At 39.8% G+C, this 19,406-nt stretch overlaps 1 protein-coding gene across 1 annotated transcript; it reads left to right on the forward strand.

Annotated features, from left to right (window-relative positions):
* Nucleotides 1-4,532: 4,532 nt before the first annotated feature.
* LOC107824837 (elongation factor 1-alpha-like) lies at nucleotides 4,533-4,847 on the forward strand. The gene has a single exon (XM_075220193.1). The coding sequence runs from the start codon at nucleotides 4,533-4,535 to the stop codon at nucleotides 4,845-4,847; it is 315 nt and encodes a 104-aa protein (XP_075076294.1).
* The last annotated feature ends 14,559 nt before the right edge of the window (nucleotides 4,848-19,406 follow it).

Here is a 19,406-nt window from a genome sequence, read left to right on the forward strand (position 1 = left end):
ACCCAAGATTGGTCCATATCAATTCAGGGATAGTGCAACAAAAAGAGGGTCAGAGGGATTGAACTGAGGGTATATTCGATGACGAGATTGACAAAAGGATGGACCGGTGTCAAAGGATATCCCCCGCGGAAATCGAGGGTTATAAGGCCAAGGCCAGAGGAAAATCAAGCAAGAACAACGCGGAAAGCAATGGACATAATTGGGAGATTCATAGGAGACTCAAAAGTTGGGGAAATGACAGTTCACGGGCAGTACCGCAAAAGAAGATATTGGGTATGCACCGGAAAAGGTATTTCAGTAACACAGACGATGGAAGGATTGGTTAATCAATGAACGAACATGCAAGATCTTCAAGTGAAATCGGCTGTCATGAAAATACATGAGGTCAGATAAGGAGACTGGGAAAATGGTTAAAAGGTTTTCGTCAAGAAGGTCGGAAGGTATCAGCCAAGCTTCAAGATGGTCAGACAACACATAGATGGAGAATGGTTGATGGCATCCCCAGCAGGAGTATCACAACCAACCACCACGTTTTAAACTGACCAAATTTTCTTTGACTTGAAGCAGGGACAGGGAATGTTACTGATGATGGAAAAATGCGCTACAAGAAAGATTGTCAAACTGGGGCAAAAAATTTTCGTTCATTTCGAAATTTTTTGAGAAGTCTAACACAAGTTTGGTGGAAAGTGGTATCCCCAGCAGTTTCTTCGGGAGAAGGCAAAACAAGTTTTAAGGAAAGTCATGTCAGGAGGAAGATAACACGAGTTTTAAGGGAGGTAGTCTTCTAAGGAAGAAGATAACAAAATAATAATAATAATAAATAAAAAAACAAAAATAAAGAAAAAAAAATTTAAGAGAAAAAGAAAAAAAAGAGGAAGACCAACTTTGCAAAAGAAAACGGTTTGCAGAGGAATGAAACATCAGTCTTAAGGGAAGTAGTCTTTGAAGGAGTAAGATAACATATTTTTGAAAAATGTTATCCCTAGCAGTTCGCATAGAAGACAGTACAAGTTTTTGAGGGAAGTAGTTTTGAAGAAAGATAATTCAAGACAGAAGGAAAATGGTTGACAGCATCCCCAGCAGGAGTAACGCAACCAACCACCATGTTTAAACTCACAAGTTTTCTTTGTTTGAAACAGAGATGGAAGCTATGATCATATCAAAGCTTGGAAGGTTGAAATTTTCAGGTGTAATGCCCCAATTCTGCTTACGCAAAAGGCTATTGAGAAGATCACACATCACCACTAGGAAAAGCACTTCCTAGTCTGGGTCTTTCGGGTTATATTTTTGATTTAGGAGATGCACTTCCTAAATTGAGATTTTACCACTAGGATACGCACTTCCTATTTGGTTCATTTAAGTTCATTCATAGGAGACGCACTTCCTCCTAAGTTTATTTTACCCATAGGAGACGCACTTCCTCCTAAGTTTATTTTACCCATAGGAGACGCACTTCCTCCTAAGTTTATTTTTACCCATAGGAGACGCACTTCCTCCTAAGTTTATTTTTACCCATAGGAGACGCACTTCCTCCTAAGTTTATTTTTACCCATAGGAGACGCACTTCCTCCTAAGTTTATTTTTACCCATAGGAGACGCACTTCCTCCTAAGTTTATTTTTACCCATAGGAGACGCACTTCCTCCTAAGTTTATTTTACCCATAGGAGACGCACTTCCTCCTAAGTTTATTTTACCCATAGGAGACGCACTTCCTCCTAAGTTTATTTTTACCAATAGGAGACACACTTCCTCCTAAGTTTATTTTACCCATAGGAGACGCACTTCCTCCTAAGTTTATTTTACCCATAGGAGACGCATTTCCTCTTAAGTTTATTTTTACCCATAGGAGACGCACTTCCTCCTAAGTTTATTTTACCCATAGGAGACGCACTTCCTAAGTTTTTTTTCACCATAGGAGACACATTTCCTAAATCAATAGTTCAGTCATAGGAGACGCACTTCCAGATTGAGTCATTGAAGTTTCACCCAAAGGAAACAAACTTCCTAGTTTTGACCATTTAAATTCATCTTTAGGAGACGCACCTCTTAAGTTTGGTTCATTCAGGTTTTAGGATAGCAGACGCGTCTGCTAGTCAGAGTTTTTGGTTTTACTCATAGGAGACGCACATCCTAGCCTAGTCGTTAGTTTACTCTCACCATTGCATATAATATAAGTGGTTTACAATATTGCTAACGATTCACAAATCTTCCTAGTGGAAACTGGGGCAGAAAATTTCCTTTGTTTTGTCTATTTTGTAGCGGTCAGGAGCCCCCCCTAAAGAACAAAATGGCATTTTATTTTCAAAGTTGTTGTTGAGGTCAGGAGCCCCCCCTAAAGAACAGAATGACGATTTATTTTTCAAAGTTGTTGTTGAGGTCAGGAGACCCCCTGAAGAACATAATATCGTTTTATTTTTAAAGTTGTTGAGGTCAGGAGCCCCCCCTGAAGAACATAATGGCGATTTATTTTTCGAAGTTGTTGAAATCTCGCCCCCCCTGAAGAATAGAATGACGATTTATTTTTTAAAGTTGTTGTTGAGGTCAGGAGCCCCCCTGAAGAACAGAATGGCGTTTTATTTTTAAAGTTGTTGTTAAGGTCAGGAGCCTCCCCTGAAGAACAGAATGACGCTTTATTTTCAAAGTTGTTGGTTGAAGTTGGGAGCCCGCCCATATAACAGAGGAATACATTTCAGTCTTTAAATTTCAAGTTTTGAAGTTGGGAGCCCGCCCATATAATAGAGGAATACATTTCAGTCTTTAAATTTCAAGTTTTGAAGTTGGGAGCCCGCCCATATAACAGAGGAATACATTTCAATCTTTAAATTTTAAGTTTTAAAGTTGGGAGCCTGCCCATATAATAGAGGAATACATTTCAGTTGTTAAATTTCAAGTTTTGAAGTTGGGAGCCCGCTCATATAACAGAGGAATACAGCCGAAATCCCCAGCAGGAAACAACAAGAATCCCAGTAGAGGAAGGAAGTCCAAGACTCGATGGAAAAATAATGCGAAGCTCCCGAGAAGGACATAAGCAGTTCGAGATCGACAGTCAAGGGAGAATACAAGACAAGTTAGACGTAAAGAAATGCCAGAGGAGTCACCGAGACATCAAAGCAACACGAGACACAAGAGCATGACTGAAGATCTAGATAAGATTTTGTAATTCATAGACTATAGTTTAGTCTACCTTCTTGTTTTCTTTCAGCATGGTGTAATAAGGTGGTCGGCAAGCAGTAATAACAGCATGCAACAACAGTAACCTTGCAGTCCCATGGTAGTCCCAGCTACCAAAACTTCCCGAACTACATTAACCTGATTCCCTTCTAGCCAGGGATATGTAGGAAACCTTTGAAGCAAAGGTTCGGTTAAATCTTTTTCAAAAAATGCTTCACACGGAGTACTCGGATGGGCAAAAATCGCTCACTTTATCTTTGCATGAAAACTCTTCGTGTTTTCAGACAAAGAGGGGCAGCTTAAAGCACGTGATGTTTGCCCTATGTGAGAATTACTCCCAAAAATTCAAAATAAAATAATTTTCCTTTGTGTGCAATTTTGAGAATTTTCGTGGCATTTTTGGATAATTATTTGTATTTGCCCATGCATGTTTATTTATTAAATTAATAAAAAATACAAAAATATGTCTCATTTGCATTTAGGATTTAATTCTACAATTAGGAGCAATTAAGTTTGTTTTACAAGAACAAAAAGTCATAAAAATAATGTACGTTGCATTTTTAGCATTTAATGTCCCAATTGTGTGATTTTATCGTAATTGCTACTTAATTGTGTGTTAATTGTTATTAAGAGTTAATTAGCACTTTTATAAATCAATTTAGTTCTATAGGATAATTTAGAATTTTTAGAGTTTAGTTTTTAGTTTAAGAAAAAATAAAAGAAGAAAAAAGAAGCAAGAAAAGAAGAAGAAAATCGGATTGGACCTTTTCTTCAATTTTAGACCCCAGGCCCAAACCAAATAACCCCTTAACCAAACCCCTACCGGGTCAACCCGACCCGGTCCACCCCATAACCCAAACAAGCACTCCCCTTCTTTCATTTTCATTTTTTCATTTCCCAACCCCCAAACCCTAAAAAAAGAGCTGCCCGCCCCCTCTCCTCTCCTTCTCCAAATGACCTTTCCACTTCAAACTCCCATGGATGCTTCCTTCATCTTCGTCGGAACAACCAAGCGACGAACGCCATGGCCGCTGCTTCTTCTTCTTTGTCAGCGTCATCAGCTGCCTGTCGACCACTTTTTAGTCGAGCAGCTGCCCCCTCCTTCTTTTACGTCGAGCAGCAACATCTCCAGCTCCCATGCCCATGGCTGCCCTCCTCCTCATCATTTTGCCTGCGATTTTCTTCTGCTGCGTCGCGAGGGACCTATCGGAGCTTAATTTCCCTTTCTCAAAGTCTTTTAGTCATTGTGGTCATTGGCCACGTTGACTCTGGAAAGTCGACCACCACTGGTCACTTGATCTACAAGCTTGGTGGTATTGACAAACGTGTTATTGAGAGGTGAGAGAAAGAAGCTGCTGAGATGAACAAGAGGTCATTCAAGTATGCCTGGGTGCTTGACAAGCTTAAGGCTGAACGTGAGCGTGGTATCACCATTGATATTGCCTTGTGGAAGTTTGAGACCACCAAATACTACTGCACCGTGATTGATGCCCCCAGACACAGGGACTTTATCAAGAACATGATCACTGGTACTTTCCAGGCTGATCGTGCTGTTCTTATTATTGACTCCACCACTGGTGGTTTTGAAGCTGGTATTTCCAAGGATGGTCAGACCCGTGAGCACGCATTGCTTGCTTTCACTCTTGGTGTCAAGCGACCCATCGACAGAACGTGAGCGTGCTTCCACTCTGCTGCCTCACCCATCATCCTAAACGACCCCTCCATCTCCCAGCCACAGCTGCTCACCCCAACTCCATCCTCAGTCAGTCGCAACACCAACCAGTCCACCATAAACCACTTGCACACACACAAAAAACAATTTTAAGTTGAGGTTGGTTCGAGGTCATGCTCAGTCATACGTCAAGGCAGTACGTCGAGGTTCCGTTCAAGTCCGGGTTTGTTAGTCAAGCGTCGAAACAGTGTTGCGACCGAAGTTGTGTTTCATCGGAAGTTCAATATTGTTCGACGTCGGATCGTTAGCATAAAGGTCAGCTATAGTTCGTTCACGGATTTTTGCTGCTTTTTCTTAGGTTTCGTTTTAATATGTGGTTTCATTTTTGAACATTTTCGCATGTTTTCCTACTGCATATTCGTTGAAATTGTGTGTGTGTGCATTTTGGACAACTTGCCTACTGTTTTGAGTTCGATTGATGCTCCAGTTAGTGATTAAAGTCTACTCGTTTGTTCCGTTAAGTTTGTTCGGATATGAATCTGACGTTGTTGTTAATTCATGAACGTTGTCGATTAGGAGTTTGTTTGGCAAGTTTATTATGCAGAATTTGATTGTTAGTTGGAAATTGATTAGATGAATTGGGTATAGCTGATGGGGTAGAATGGTAATTTCAGTATTTTCAGGGGTATTTTCGGGATTTTTAAGTTTTAAAAAATGATTAATTTTAGTGCTCGGTCCACTAAGCGCTAATATATTAAAATAATACATTGTTTAATACATGGTGGAGGACAAGACATGTGGTAATGGGAAATAATGCATTGTTTTATATAGTGGGGGACAAGACATGTGGTACTGGGAAATAATACACTTGTTTAATATAGTGGTAAATAAGGCATGCAAGTGTGGAGAACAAAACATAATGGTATGAAAAGATGATAAAGTGATTGATTAAAATATGTTGCTCATACCTGTGTTGGGTTATAAATAGAGTCACTTAGAAAAAAGAGATGAGGATTCTAGAAATCTAGAGAGGGGTTGAACATTTTTCTGAAAATCTTAAGAGAGTTCTGGAGAGTTTAAAAAGAGAAAACAAAAACAAAGTAGTTTACGAGTTTAGCTTTGGGGTTTAATACACACGTGGTTGGGTCTGTTTGAGGTGATGTTGTTTGTTGCGGTTTAGTCTTTTATAAGCTTTTAGAGTTTGCTCTATCGAGCTGGTTTGGTTTTCTTCAAATTTCTCGGGCCTCGAATCTGGTTTGAATTGCTGTTATTGGGTTGCTGTTGTCTTGCCGTGTTATTACTATTGCTGACTGCTCTTTCATCTTCTTGTATTGCCATTTCCAGGTACACAGCTGTAACCTTGGTCATTTGTAAGCCGAAAACATAAGCATGAATATACATGAAGATTTGAAGCTTTAAGTTGGATCTAGCTTTTCTACTGATTTGTATATTATGATATCTCATTCATTAATATCATGCAAATGTCTGCGAAATGCGTAAACTGGACTGTTGAATCTATTTCTACAAACATGTGAATAATGTTAGTAAACTAATATTCTCGAATGTTAGTGATTGATGTTAGTCTAATGTCGGGTTTTTAAGCATTGACGCATTTCTTCGAGAAGTCGTAAAAAAAGTAAAAAAATGGCTTTGTATTACACATAGTCAATTCCAATAGTTCAAGTCATCTAATAATGTTGGTTTAAATTAATCAAAGAGTGGTTGATTTGTTTTGATATTACTGGGTGTCAATCTCGTGTTTTATTCATAATCTCAACTTTAGTGTTATTAACTAATAGAATAAGGAACGAAATAATCTCCCTTTGTACAAACTCGATTACAATTTCCCATTTGCATTTGTCTTAGAATAATAACTAATAAGTCACATCCCCTTTTTTAAGCATGTAATTAATTTGGAGATTTTCTTTTAGAGACAAACTTAATAAAAAAATGTAGTCACTTTAGGACTGTCCCTTTTAAAATAAAATGAGATGAGCCTCGCCTAGCAAAACACACAGATTGCGAGGCCCTCACAAATGTACGTATTAATTACTTAGAACTCGGGATCGTCCGCTTAGCGAACTTCGCGACCTTTTCCGCAAAACAACCGTGCGTTAGTCTCTTTAGGCGCATGCTTTAATAATGTTATTTTCCTAAACTCGGGTGCATATTTATGTTACCCAAATCCAAATCTCAACGGAGTCGAAATGTGTTGCTAATCACGGGTACATTGATTGTGACGTGATTCGAGATGCATGTCTATGACGTTGCAAATTCCTTTAAAAAATAATGAATGAGACGAGCCTCGATAAACAAGAATACACAAATTGCGGGGCCCTCAACGGATAGTTATTTCAAATGCTTAGATTTCGAGACAGGACGCATAGCGAACTTTACGGCTTTTCTCAAAATAACAACGCGTTAGTCTTTAGGCGCGTGTTTAATAATGTTATTTTCCTAAACTCGGGTGCACATTTATGTGACCCAAATCCAAATCTCAACGAAGTTGGAACGTATCAAAAATTGTGGGTACATTTATGTGGCGCAATTCGAGATGCATTCTCACGACGTTGCAATTCCTTGAACAAGTAATAACAAAACGGTAGACAGTTCAAATTTGCACGTAGGTTCATAATTGTCACACCTCCTTTTTACGCACCCGCGAGGGTGCATGGGAGTTTTTTCCAATTAAAAGACAATCGAAACGGGATTGGTTTATTTATTTCAGAGTCGCCACTTGGGAGATTTAGGGTGTCCCAAGTCACCAATTTTAATCCCAAATTGAGGAAAAGAATGACTCCATATTACAGTCTGCGTACCAGAAATCCGGATAAGGAATTCTGTTAACCCGGGAGAAGGTGTTAGGCATTCCCGAGTTCCGTGGTTCTAGCACGGTCGCTCAACTGTTATATTCGGCTTGATTATCTGATTTTATACAAGTGTGAACTTATGTGCAAAATTTAACTTTTAACCGCTTTTATCATTTACTGTTATTTTTATCAAGAATTGCAACGTTATAAAAATGTATCTCGAACCACGTCACAATCAATGTACCCGTGGTCGTCGACACACTTTGACTCCGTTGAGATTTGGATTTGGGTCACATCAATATGCACCCGAGTTTAAGGAAATTAACTTATTAAAGGCGCGCCTAAAGCCACTAGCGTATTTATTTTGGGTAGGACCGTGGAATTTTGCTAAACGGTCCATCCTGAAATCTAAGCAATTTGAAAGCAAATATTTACTGAGGGCCCCGCAATTTTGTATTTTTATTTGGCGAGGCTTATCTCATTCTTATTTTTTAAAATGAATTTGCAACGTCATGGACACGCATCTCGCACCACGTCACAATCAATGTACCCGTGATAAGAAACACATTTCGACTCCGTTGAGAATTGGATTTGGGTCACATAAATGTGCACCCGAGTTTAAGGAAATTAAATTATTAAAGGCGCCTAAAGCGACTAGCGTATTTGTTTTGGGTAGGACCGTGGAATTTTACTAAATGGTCCATCCCGAAGTCTAAACAATTTTTAAAGCAAATATTTACTGAGGGCCCCACAATTTGTATTTTTATTTGGCGAGGCTCATCTCATTCATATTATTATTTTTTTTTTAAAATGAATTTGCAACGCCATGGCCACGCATCTCGAACCACGTCACAATCAATGTACCCGCGATTAGAAACACGTTTCGACTCCGTTGAGAATTGGATTTGGGTCACATAAATGTGCACCCGAGTTTAAGAAGGTGAGATTTATTAAGGCGCGTCCTAAAGAGTCTAACGTATTGTTATTTTAGGAAGAGACCGTGAAGGTTCATTAAACGGCCAAATCCAAGGTCTAATCAATGGTTATGTATTTTATTGAGGGCCCCGGCGGTTTGTGATTTATTTGGCGAGGCTCGTCTCATTTTATTTTAAAAGGATAAACCTATAGCGACTACATTTTCTATTAAGTTCATCTCTAAAATAAAAGAAAAATCTCCTAATTATTTACATGCTGAAAAAACGCAACTTTATTAGTTATTAAGTTACAGCTATTGTGAACGGAAAATTGCGATCGCGTTTGTACAAGGAAAAACTGCTTTCATTCCACATTTTATTATTTGCTAGATCATGAGATAAATACACAATAATATCAAAACAGATTAACTATTCTTCGATTAATGTAAACTAACATTATTAGATGAAGAAGTTATACATATGCGACATCATTGCTCATTAATTAATCGACTACATTTTTATACAAAGAGAGGAAAATTAATATTCAAACACAGATCCAAACAAGAGATTTCAACAAGAACAGGAGCCTGATTAATATTTCATTTTTCGCTTCAAGCCAAGAGTGTACAAATGTGTACCTGGAAACAGCAGTACAAGAACAAAAGAAGTAGGAGTCAACAACAGTAATAACGCGGCAACAGCAGGTTCAGCAACACCGCAAAAACCAGTAACAACCAGTAGAATAACCCAGCAACGGATTAAAAAATCAGCAGTGCCAAAGTGCAATCACAATCAAAGCAGAGAAGAGAAAAGATACGAGATGCAGTAGCTTCGGATTTTGAATAACACTCGAAGAAAAACAAACAGAATTGTTCGAGTGAAAGTTCAAATTGTCTTTCTCTTTTACTATCACAAACTCTCTCAAGTATCAAAGTATGTCAACTCTCCGAGTCTCTCTTAATAATATTCAAGTTCTAAAAAACTCTCTTCTTTTTTCTCCTCTAAAAATCCTCTCAAGGTTCAAGTTCTAGTCCCTTTTAATGTCAAGAATAGTCCTCTATATATAGCAAGACAAGTCTTCCATTCCCAACCCCAAAATTATTCCCCCAATGGCATGCTTTGGCCCACTATTAAATGTCTTCTTTATTTTAAATTTTGTCCCCCATGCCTACATTAAATAACTAACACATTCCCAACCCATTACAATTTGTCCCTCATGCCTATATTAAACAAGTACAAGATTTCTCCCCATTATGTTCTGTCTTGTCCCCCATTATATTAAACAAGTACATCAAAAACCCCACCCCATTATATTTGTCCCCCATGCTTAATATAAAGAATCAAAATAATGTTCAATTACCAAACTACCCCTCCGACCTTATTTCAATTACAAATCTACCCCCGAATGCAATGCAATTTACCAAATTACCCCTCTGCTCTAAACAATCAATTAATCATAACTCAACCAAAATATAGTCAAGATGACTAATTTCTCAACAATCTTCAACAATAATTTACATGAACATGATGAACAACACAAACTCCGAATTAATGGAAATAAATCAACCATATCGGGAACCAATCCTGGTTAATTTAGACCATTAATGGATGAACAAAGAGACAATAATGCAAACAACAATATGCGTGATTCAAATTAAATTAACAAATCACAAACAAACATAAACTCACATTAAATCACTGAATTTAAACATGAACTTCAAACCAAGACGAACATGAATTAAATCTATCTTTAAGCAACAAAACATGACAGATTCAATGATTCAAACAACATTACTAATTTCCGGAAAATACATAACAACATGAGACAAATTGAAGAGATAATTAATTAAATTCCAATTTGAATCTAACAAACCTTAAACTAACAAATATTCACTTAAACAACAATACAAACATGAAATAAACATGAAAAATAACTAATTAACTTCCATTTGAAATCTGAAAATTAATTCAACAAAAACACATGAACATGAACAAAACAAAAAATCAAATATCTAAACATAGACATGAACAAAACAAACATTTGTCGATTTTAGATTCGAAAAATATCAAAACAAAATATGGACAAAATAAAACTCAAAATCTACTAACCGGAGATGAGCAACATACGTACGGACTGTTTCGTCAAACCTCGAATGGGAATAAATCTGTCCGGATTCAACGACGAACTCAACGACGAATCAAACGACTTTAAGAACTTGACTGAAGCAACGTCGCAATAGTAGCAATGGGGGTTCGACGCAGCATCACTGGAGGAAAAGGAGAAGCAGCGGCGACAAAGTCGACGGGGAGGTCGACGGACAGCTGCTCGATATTGAGGTGATGCAATGGTAGCCATGTCCACGCCGAAGCTGGAGCAAACATCATCCGTTTGGAGCAGTCATGGCTGCTCGTCGCAGCTGGACGCTCATGGTAGCTCGTCGCAGCTCGTCGCAGTCATGGCTGCTCGCCGAATCGTGAAGGTGCAGCAACGGGGGGGAAACTGGACGAGGTCAATGAGGCAGAAGGCAGCGCAGTAGCAGCTGCGTGAGCAACTATGGTCGACGCAACAATGGCGGAGAAGATGACGAAAGTGAGGTCGAGGAAGAAGAAAGAGCAGCATCACCAACTGAAGAAGCCATGGTCGTCGAGTTTGAAGGGAAGTGACGAGGGCAGCCATGGATGGGGTCTTTGAGATTTTGGAGAAGAAAGAGCAAAAATGGGTGTGCGGGGCGGATGAGTTTTGGTCTCTTTTAGGGTTTTCCTTTTATTTTTTTGTTTTGTTTTGTGTCTTTGAAATGCAAGATAGGGGTATTGGGTTATGGATTGTGTTAATGGGGCGGACAGGGTCGACCCGTGTGAAGTGGACTGGGTCGTGGACAATTGTTTGGGCCTGGGGTTGAAAATTGAAGAAGTGGCCCAATCCGATTTTTATTTGTATTTTTGTTCTCTTTTCTTCTTTTATTTTTTAAAACTAAATTATAAAAGTACTTAAATTATTATTAAGAACTAAACTAAGTTATAAAAGCGCAAATTAACTCCAATAACAATTAACGCACAATTAAGTAATAATTAAGCATAAAATTGTTCATTTGGACATTAAATGCTAAAAATGCAAAAGATGCCTATTTTTGTAATTTTTAATTTTTTGTAAAAACTAATTTAATTACTAACAATTATAGAACTAAATCTTACATGCAAATGCGACATATTTTTGTATTTTTCATTAATTTAACAAATAAGCAAACACAGACAAATACAAATAATTATCCAAAAATATCACAAAAATACTCAAAATTGCACACCAAGGAAAATCATTTTATTTTGCATTTTTTGGGAGTATTTCTCAAATAGGGCAAAAATCACGTGCTTACAGCTGCCCCTCTTTGCCCGGAGACACGAAGGGTTTTCGTGCAAAGATAAAGCGAGCGATTTTTGCCCGTCCGAGTACTCCGTGTAAAGCATTTTTTTGAAAAAGATTTAACCGAACCTTTTCTTCAAAGGTTTCCTACATATCCCTGGCTAAAGGGGAATCAGGTTAATGTAGTTCGGGAAATTTTGGTAGCTGGGACTACCGTGGGATTGTAATGTTACTGCTGTTGCATGTTGTTATCACTGCTTACCGATCTCCTTATTACACCGTGCTTAAAAAAACAAGAAGCTAGGCTAGACTGAAATTTGTTCTTGTTGCATGGCTTTCTCGTCGGCTTGTGTTTCCTCCGGTGCTTTTCTTCCGATGCTTTTCTTCCTTTTGACCCATGCTTTTGAGTATGTGTTGGGACCTCTTGTTGCAACCTTTTGCTTCCTGGTGCTGGGATTTTTTATTGTTTTCTGTTGGGGATTCCTGCTGTAACCCTCTGTTTTATTGTCTTCTGACTTGATCTTGAAACGTATGCCTTTGTTGTATGGGCGGGCACCCAACTTCAATCCTTGAAAATTAATGCTGAATGTATTCCTCTGTTATCTGGGCGGGCTCCAAACTTCAACGCTTGAAATGTAAAGACTGAATGTATGCCTCTGTTATCTGGGCGGGCTCCCAACTTCAACTCTGGAAATATAAAGACTGAATGTATTCCTCTGTTATTATGGGCGGGCTCCCAACTTCAATGCTTGAAATGTAAAGACTGAATGTATGCCTCTGTTATCTGGGCGGGCTCCCAACTTCAACTCTGGAAATATAAAGACTGAATGTATTCCTCTGTTATTATGGGCGGGCTCCCAACTTCAACACTTGAAAGTAAAGACTGAATGTATTCCTCTGTTATTATGGGCGGGCTCCCAACTTCAACACTTGAAAGTAAAGACTGAATGTATTCCTCTGTTATTATGGGCGGGCTCCCAACTTCAACACTTGAAAGTAAAGACTGAATGTATTCCTCTGTTATTATGGGCGGGCTCCCAACTTCAACACTTGAAAGTAAAGACTGAATGTATTCCTCTGTTATTATGGGCGGGCTCCCAACTTCAACGCTTGAAATGTAAAGACTGAATGTATGTCTCTATTATCTGGGCGGGCTCCCAACTTCAACTCTGGAAATATAAAGACTGAATGTATTCCTCTGTTATTATGGGCGGGCTCCCAACTTCAACTCTGGAAATATAAAGACTGAATGTATTCCTCTGTTATTATGGGCGGGCTCCCAACTTCAACACTTGAAAGTAAAGACTGAATGTATTCCTCTGTTATTATGGGCGGGCTCCCAACTTCAACACTTGAAAGTAAAGACTGAATGTATTCCTCTGTTATTATGGGCGGGCTCCCAACTTCAACACTTGAAAGTAAAGACTGAATGTATTCCTCTGTTATTATGGGCGGGCTCCCAACTTCAACGCTTGAAATGTAAAGACTGAATGTATGTCTCTATTATCTGGGCGGGCTCCCAACTTCAACTCTTGAAATGAAAAGACTGAATGTATTCCTCTGTTATTATGGGCGGGCTCCCAACTTCAACTCTGGAAATATAAAGACTGAAATGTATGCCTCTGTTATCTGGGCGGGCTCCCAACTTCAACACTTGAAAAGTAAAGACTGGAACGTATTCCTCTGTTATTATGGGCGGGCTCCCAATTTCAACACCTGAAATGAAAAGACTGAATGTATTCCTCTGTTATTATGGGCGGGCTCCCAACTTCAACTCTGGAAATATAAAGACTGAAATGTATGCCTCTGTTATTATGGGCGGGCTCCCAATTTCAACAACAACTTAGGATTGGGTAAAACTAAACTTAGGGGGAAATGCATCTCCAATGGGTAAAACTAAACGTAGGAGAAAATGCGCCTCCTATGGGTAAAACTATACTTAGGAGGAAATGCGTCTCCTATGTAAACTTAGGAGGAAATGCGTCTCCTATAGGTAAAACTAAACTTAGGAGGAAATGCCTCTCCTATGGTTAAAATATAAACTTAGGAGGAAATGCGTCTCCTATATGTAAAATTAAACTTAGGAGGAAATGCGTCTCCTATGGATAAAACTTAGGAAGTGCGTCTCCTATTGGCAAAACTAGACCTAGGAAGTGTATCTCCTATTGGTAAAGGCATGGAATGTATTCCCTTGTTATATAGGTGGGCGCCTGATGGTAAAGACATGAGATGTATTCCCTTGTTATACAGGTGGGTGCCTGAAATGAACAGACAAAAAAGTATTCCTCTCGTTATTTAGGTGGGCGCCTGTTTTTTGAAAAAATTTTCGCGATGAGAAAATTTTCTGCCCCGGTTTGATGATCTTCTTTATGGCATGTTGTTCCGTCATCTGTAACATTTCTTTTCCCTGCTTCAAATCAAAGAAAGATTTTGTTAGTTTTAAAAGAAAAAAATATGGTTGCTTTCCCTTTTTTTTCTTTTTTTTTTCTTTTTTTTCGGCGTTCCATTACACTATCAGAACTTGCTGGGGATGATACTATTTATTGGGGATGATATTACTGTTGGGGATCATGTCCCTGCTGGTGAACACATTCCCGTTGGGGGTGGTTTTCCTCTTCTTTCCTTGCTCCACATTGTCCGACCTTTTTGGAATTTGGTCGATGATCGGCCAAGGATGCTCTTGCATCTCGACCCCTTTTTCAATATACCCCCTTGACATTTAGGCCAACTCATCATTCGGTCTTGCAACAAATGTCTTTTCCGTTTCATTGTATTATCTTTGGCATGTCCTATTCGCCTTTTGCTTCGCAGCATTTTGGCAATTAGTAGTAAGCTCTGAAAAACAAAATCCTTCTAAAAACAAACTACTGGAGAAAAACACTATAAACCCAAAATTAAAAGTGATGACTTTAAAAAGATGAAAGAAAAAGTCTTTCTGAACAAATGTTGGGGAAAGAGAAAAAAATAAAAGAACTTATCCGAATGGTACAATCAATCCCAATGATCATGTCATGAATTTTTGGATTAACCAACTCAGTCTATTCATATCGATCAATTTTTCTGACGGCCTTACTTTGCTGGGGATGTGCAGAAGCCCAACTTTCGCCGGATGCGGATCTTATCTTGCTAGCCCCCTTTATATCCTTGTCGCCTCATAGTGCCCTTCGAGGGGTTTTCACTGATGAGGCTCTCTCATTTCTCTCAATTCTCATCGCCTTATGGTGCCTGTGAAGGTTTTCACCGATAAGACTCTTCTCATTTTATTTTCTAAGCTGGAGATTGGAGTGTTACCGACATGACTCTTTGCTGGGGATGTGCAGAAGCCCAACTTTCGCCGGATGCGGCCCATTTTTTGCCAATCTTATCTTGCTAGCCCCCTTTATATCCTTGTCGCCTCATAGTGCCCTTCGAGGGGTTTTCACTTATGAGGCTCTCTCATTTCTCTCAATTCTCGTCGCCTTATGGTGCCGACATGACTCTTTGCTGGGGATTCTTTAGGTTCTCAATTCGTTGCCGACTTTCTCTGCTTTTATTTGCTTAACTTGGATTTCCTCGGATTCTGATCGGGAGGTCTTTTTTGGACATCAACATGGTTTTTTTTTTGTTTATGGCTAAAAGAAAAAAGAGGGCATCAAAAAGGGTTCAAAATAATTCTGATGGGTAAAAACCATTACAACTCTTGGAATCGAACTTCTTTCCCAACATTACAAACATAACTTCTGCCCCAGTTTCTTGCTTGGGGATTCTTATTTTTTGGTTACACTATGACCGAGCCGTGAGGCGCCTACGTATCCTTCTTTGAGGAATCAGGTCAAACGTAGTTCACAACTCGTTTTTTTCTTTTTTCTTTCTTTTTTTTTTCTTTTGTTTTTATTATATTTTTCTTCTCTTTTTTTTCTCATTTTCATTACTGATTCCAAAAGAGGGGTATGAAAGAATAGATAAGGCTCAAAAGGGGAAGCAAAGGTTAAAATGTTTGGATAGAAGAAAAAATTGCCTCCGTCATTTCATTCTCCGATGAATGCCAAGTATAAACAAACAAACAACAATTAATAGCAATGTCGATGCATCTTCCCTCGACATTTGTCTGACATAAAGCGCAACTGGATAACATCTTGGTCACAATAGATGGCCACTGCCAATTCGGGACAAATTTGCCATTTTTGCTTTGGCCTGATGTGGGAGGATCCGTTTCAACACTTGTTGTCCCTCTTCAAATTTCCTGATATCGTCTGCATCCCCTAAATTGATGTCTTATGCGTCATTTAAGTTGGGCTTGGATTTTTCTTCCAACTAGCTTAACTCTCTGTTTGTCTCTTTGAAGGCTTTATTATCATCGTATCCCGATTTGTCATCGTGATTGACCTTTTGTATAATCAGTTCGAAATCAGATTGATTTTTAGACTAAGTTAAAGATCCGTTATGCATGCCACGTCATTGGAATCAGTATAAAGAGCTTTGTTTAGAAAGAGAAAAGGAAGAAAACAGACTTAAAAACAAAATAAGAAGAGAAAAGCTTTCGCTTTATAGAAATACGGGATAACAGAGTTTCACACTAAAACAAAACTGGATTACAACTATGCAATAATCCAAAACAAGAAAGAAAAATCATAGCCCACTACCAAGACTCCCTTCGGATAGGACGAGGAGTAGCCGTCCAATTGTTGACCGTCCAATTTTTCATTTATTTTCACCGGCACGGATCGTCATTAATGTTTGGCGGTTCTGGAACCTGAACCTCGATCCTATTTGTGTTGATGAGTTCTTGCACGGCATTCTTCAACTTCCTACATCTCTCAGTATCGTGTCCGGGAGCCCCCGAACAATATTCACAACTTGCTAAAGGGTCAAGATTTTCAGGCAGGGGATTTGGTAATTTGGGCTCAATAGGATTCAATAGGCCTAACTGCCTCAATTTGTGGAACACGGTAGTATAGGATTCTCCCAGCGGAGTATATTTCTGCTTCCTCTCATTCTTAAAAGCTTGGTTCCCCCGGAAACCTGACCCTGGAGGATTTCTATAGGCCCTCGGAAGTGGATATATGCTTGGTGGAGGTGGGTATGTATTTTGGGGAGCCGGCGCACGCCATTGTGCGTGTGCTGGAGAGTGGGTATAGGTTTGTGCATGATGAACGGAAAAATGGGGATCTGGCAGTGAGTAATAATGTCGTGGAGGGCTATATGGAGTGCGGGGGTAATTTTGGTGGTAGGGTCGTGGGTGGCTATAGTAGGGTGACGGGCCTCTAGAATCCGAACCAGGCTCTAGACTCAACGGTCGTGACATCTTCTTTCTTCTCCTTCCCCAGTACACCCTTAGTGCCGCTCTGGATGGCCTGAGTGGTTGCTTTAATTGCCGAATAGCTCAGGATTTTGTTGGACCTGAGTCCCTCTTCGATCATACCGCCCATTTTTACTACTTCATTGAAAGATTTACCAACTGTCGTCACTAGATGACCAAAGTAAGTTGGCTCCAAGGTTTGTAAGAAGTAGTCCACCATCTCTCCCTCTCTCATGGGAGGATCGACTCTGGCTTCTTGTTCTCTCCAGCGGAACCCGAACTCGCGAAAACTTTCCCCAGGTTCTTTCCGGGTCCTCAACAATGTGAGACGGTCAGGGACTATCCCGAGATTGTATTGAAAATGACCCGCGAAAGCCTGTGCCAGATCATCCCAGGTGTACCATTTGCTGGAATCCTGGCTGGTATACCATTCTAGTGCCGATCCGCTCAGACTTTGGCCGAAATAAGCTATCAGCAGCTCATCTTTGCCGCTTGCCCCTCTCATTTTACTACAGAATCCCCGCAAATGTGCCATGGGATCACCGTGCCCTTCATATAAATCAAACTTAGGCATCTTGAATCCAGCCGGGAGTTGGACAACCGGGAAAGGGCATAGATCTTTGTAGGCCACGCTGACCTGGTTGCCCAATCCGTGCAGGTTCCTGAAGGACTGCTCCAGGCTTTTGAATTTCCTCAATACCTCATCTTGTTCTGGGGCTTTAACCGGTTTTTCAATTTCTGCCGGTGCCTCCAAATGTGGATTGTAGGCATGTGGTTCGGGGGCATGGAATGTAGGCTCAGGGGGATAGTATTGCGTATCGGGAGCCTGAAGTAATGGCTCGCTGTTTGATCTTTGCAGGGTGGCTGATGTGGGTCCCATAAAAGTGGGAACATTTGGTATTGGGAGAGGTTGATGGGGCGGTGGAGCTTGGGAATCATGGGGGCTTCTCTCCTGAAGACAACGGTGATTCAGGAGGCTAGTTGAGGGGCCAGAGTGAAGGTATTCCGGCATATGCCCTAGTGGCTCAGGGGTCTTTTGTGCTTTGGCTAGAGCTAGCTGCATTGCATTCATCTCTAATCCCATCCTTTCTATTTTTTTCATCGCTTCCTTTAACAACTGGCTCATCGGCCTTTCTTCGTCGGTACTATTCTCCGAAGTAGTCATGCTTGTTGCTACCGGTCCTTTGGATCTGGTTTGGTAAGGGTGTGTTGCCAGAACTCTTTAACAGCTAACTGTCTGGTTTCAGACAACAACAAGCTTTGTTAGCGTTAGAGTTTAACAGATTTGATCACAACACATAGAGGATGTAATGCTCCTAGGCTGTTAACCGTTTCTACATGCTTTGCTTCAAACAACATCCGTCATCCCGGCTTGCTCATTTGTCCCCTTTTAAAGCACTTTGGGAAACCCTGTATTTTATTTTATTTTGTATTTTCTTTTTCTCTTTTTTTTCTTTCTTTCTTTATTAAAAGCGGTCGAATCTTATGGGGATTGCCTACGTATCATGACCCCGCATGAATCAGACTTTGCGTAGTTCGGACCAATAAAAGCTAAACAATAATACACATTTTTCAATTTTAAAACAAACTAGGTTTCAAAGGTTTGAAGATGACCTGCAAACTCGAAAATCAAACAACCCACATATTCTAATCAAAAGATTTACAAACTCAAAAACAAAAGGCTGACCCCCTTCCTCTGTTTGACAAATGCAACCGAACGGTTATTTTTGCAAACGTGGCCCCTTCCAAATTCCACATGAATTCGAGGCCGAGGAGGATTATTTTATGACACTTTTACAAACTTGTCCGTTCTTTTACGAAAATAACCTTTCGACAACTGAAAGATACTCTAAGGCTATTTCGGCAAGAACGGTTTAAGACGCGGCCGAAGCTGGGTCGGCTTATTTTGACCAAAAATCCGAACGGTATTCACCTAACTGCTGACTCTTTGTTTTTTTTTCAAATTACAATGAAAACGTGGAGTTGCAAACACAGCCCTTCAGCGCCTCGGGGACGAAGATTTTTAAGGCTGTGCGGGTCAACTGGACCAAACTCCTAAACATGACCCAAAAGGTGGCTGTTTATGCAAAGTCAGCCTTCCGGCGTCCCTTTCGGGAACATTCGGCTATTTATGACAAAACAGCATCACCTGACTTATTTATGACTCTTTTTATCGATTTTCAAATTAGAAAACTCAATACT

The sequence above is a fragment of the Nicotiana tabacum genome, chromosome 8, assembly GCF_000715075.1.
Source record: "Nicotiana tabacum cultivar K326 chromosome 8, ASM71507v2, whole genome shotgun sequence".
Classification (NCBI taxonomy): domain Eukaryota; kingdom Viridiplantae; phylum Streptophyta; class Magnoliopsida; order Solanales; family Solanaceae; genus Nicotiana; species Nicotiana tabacum.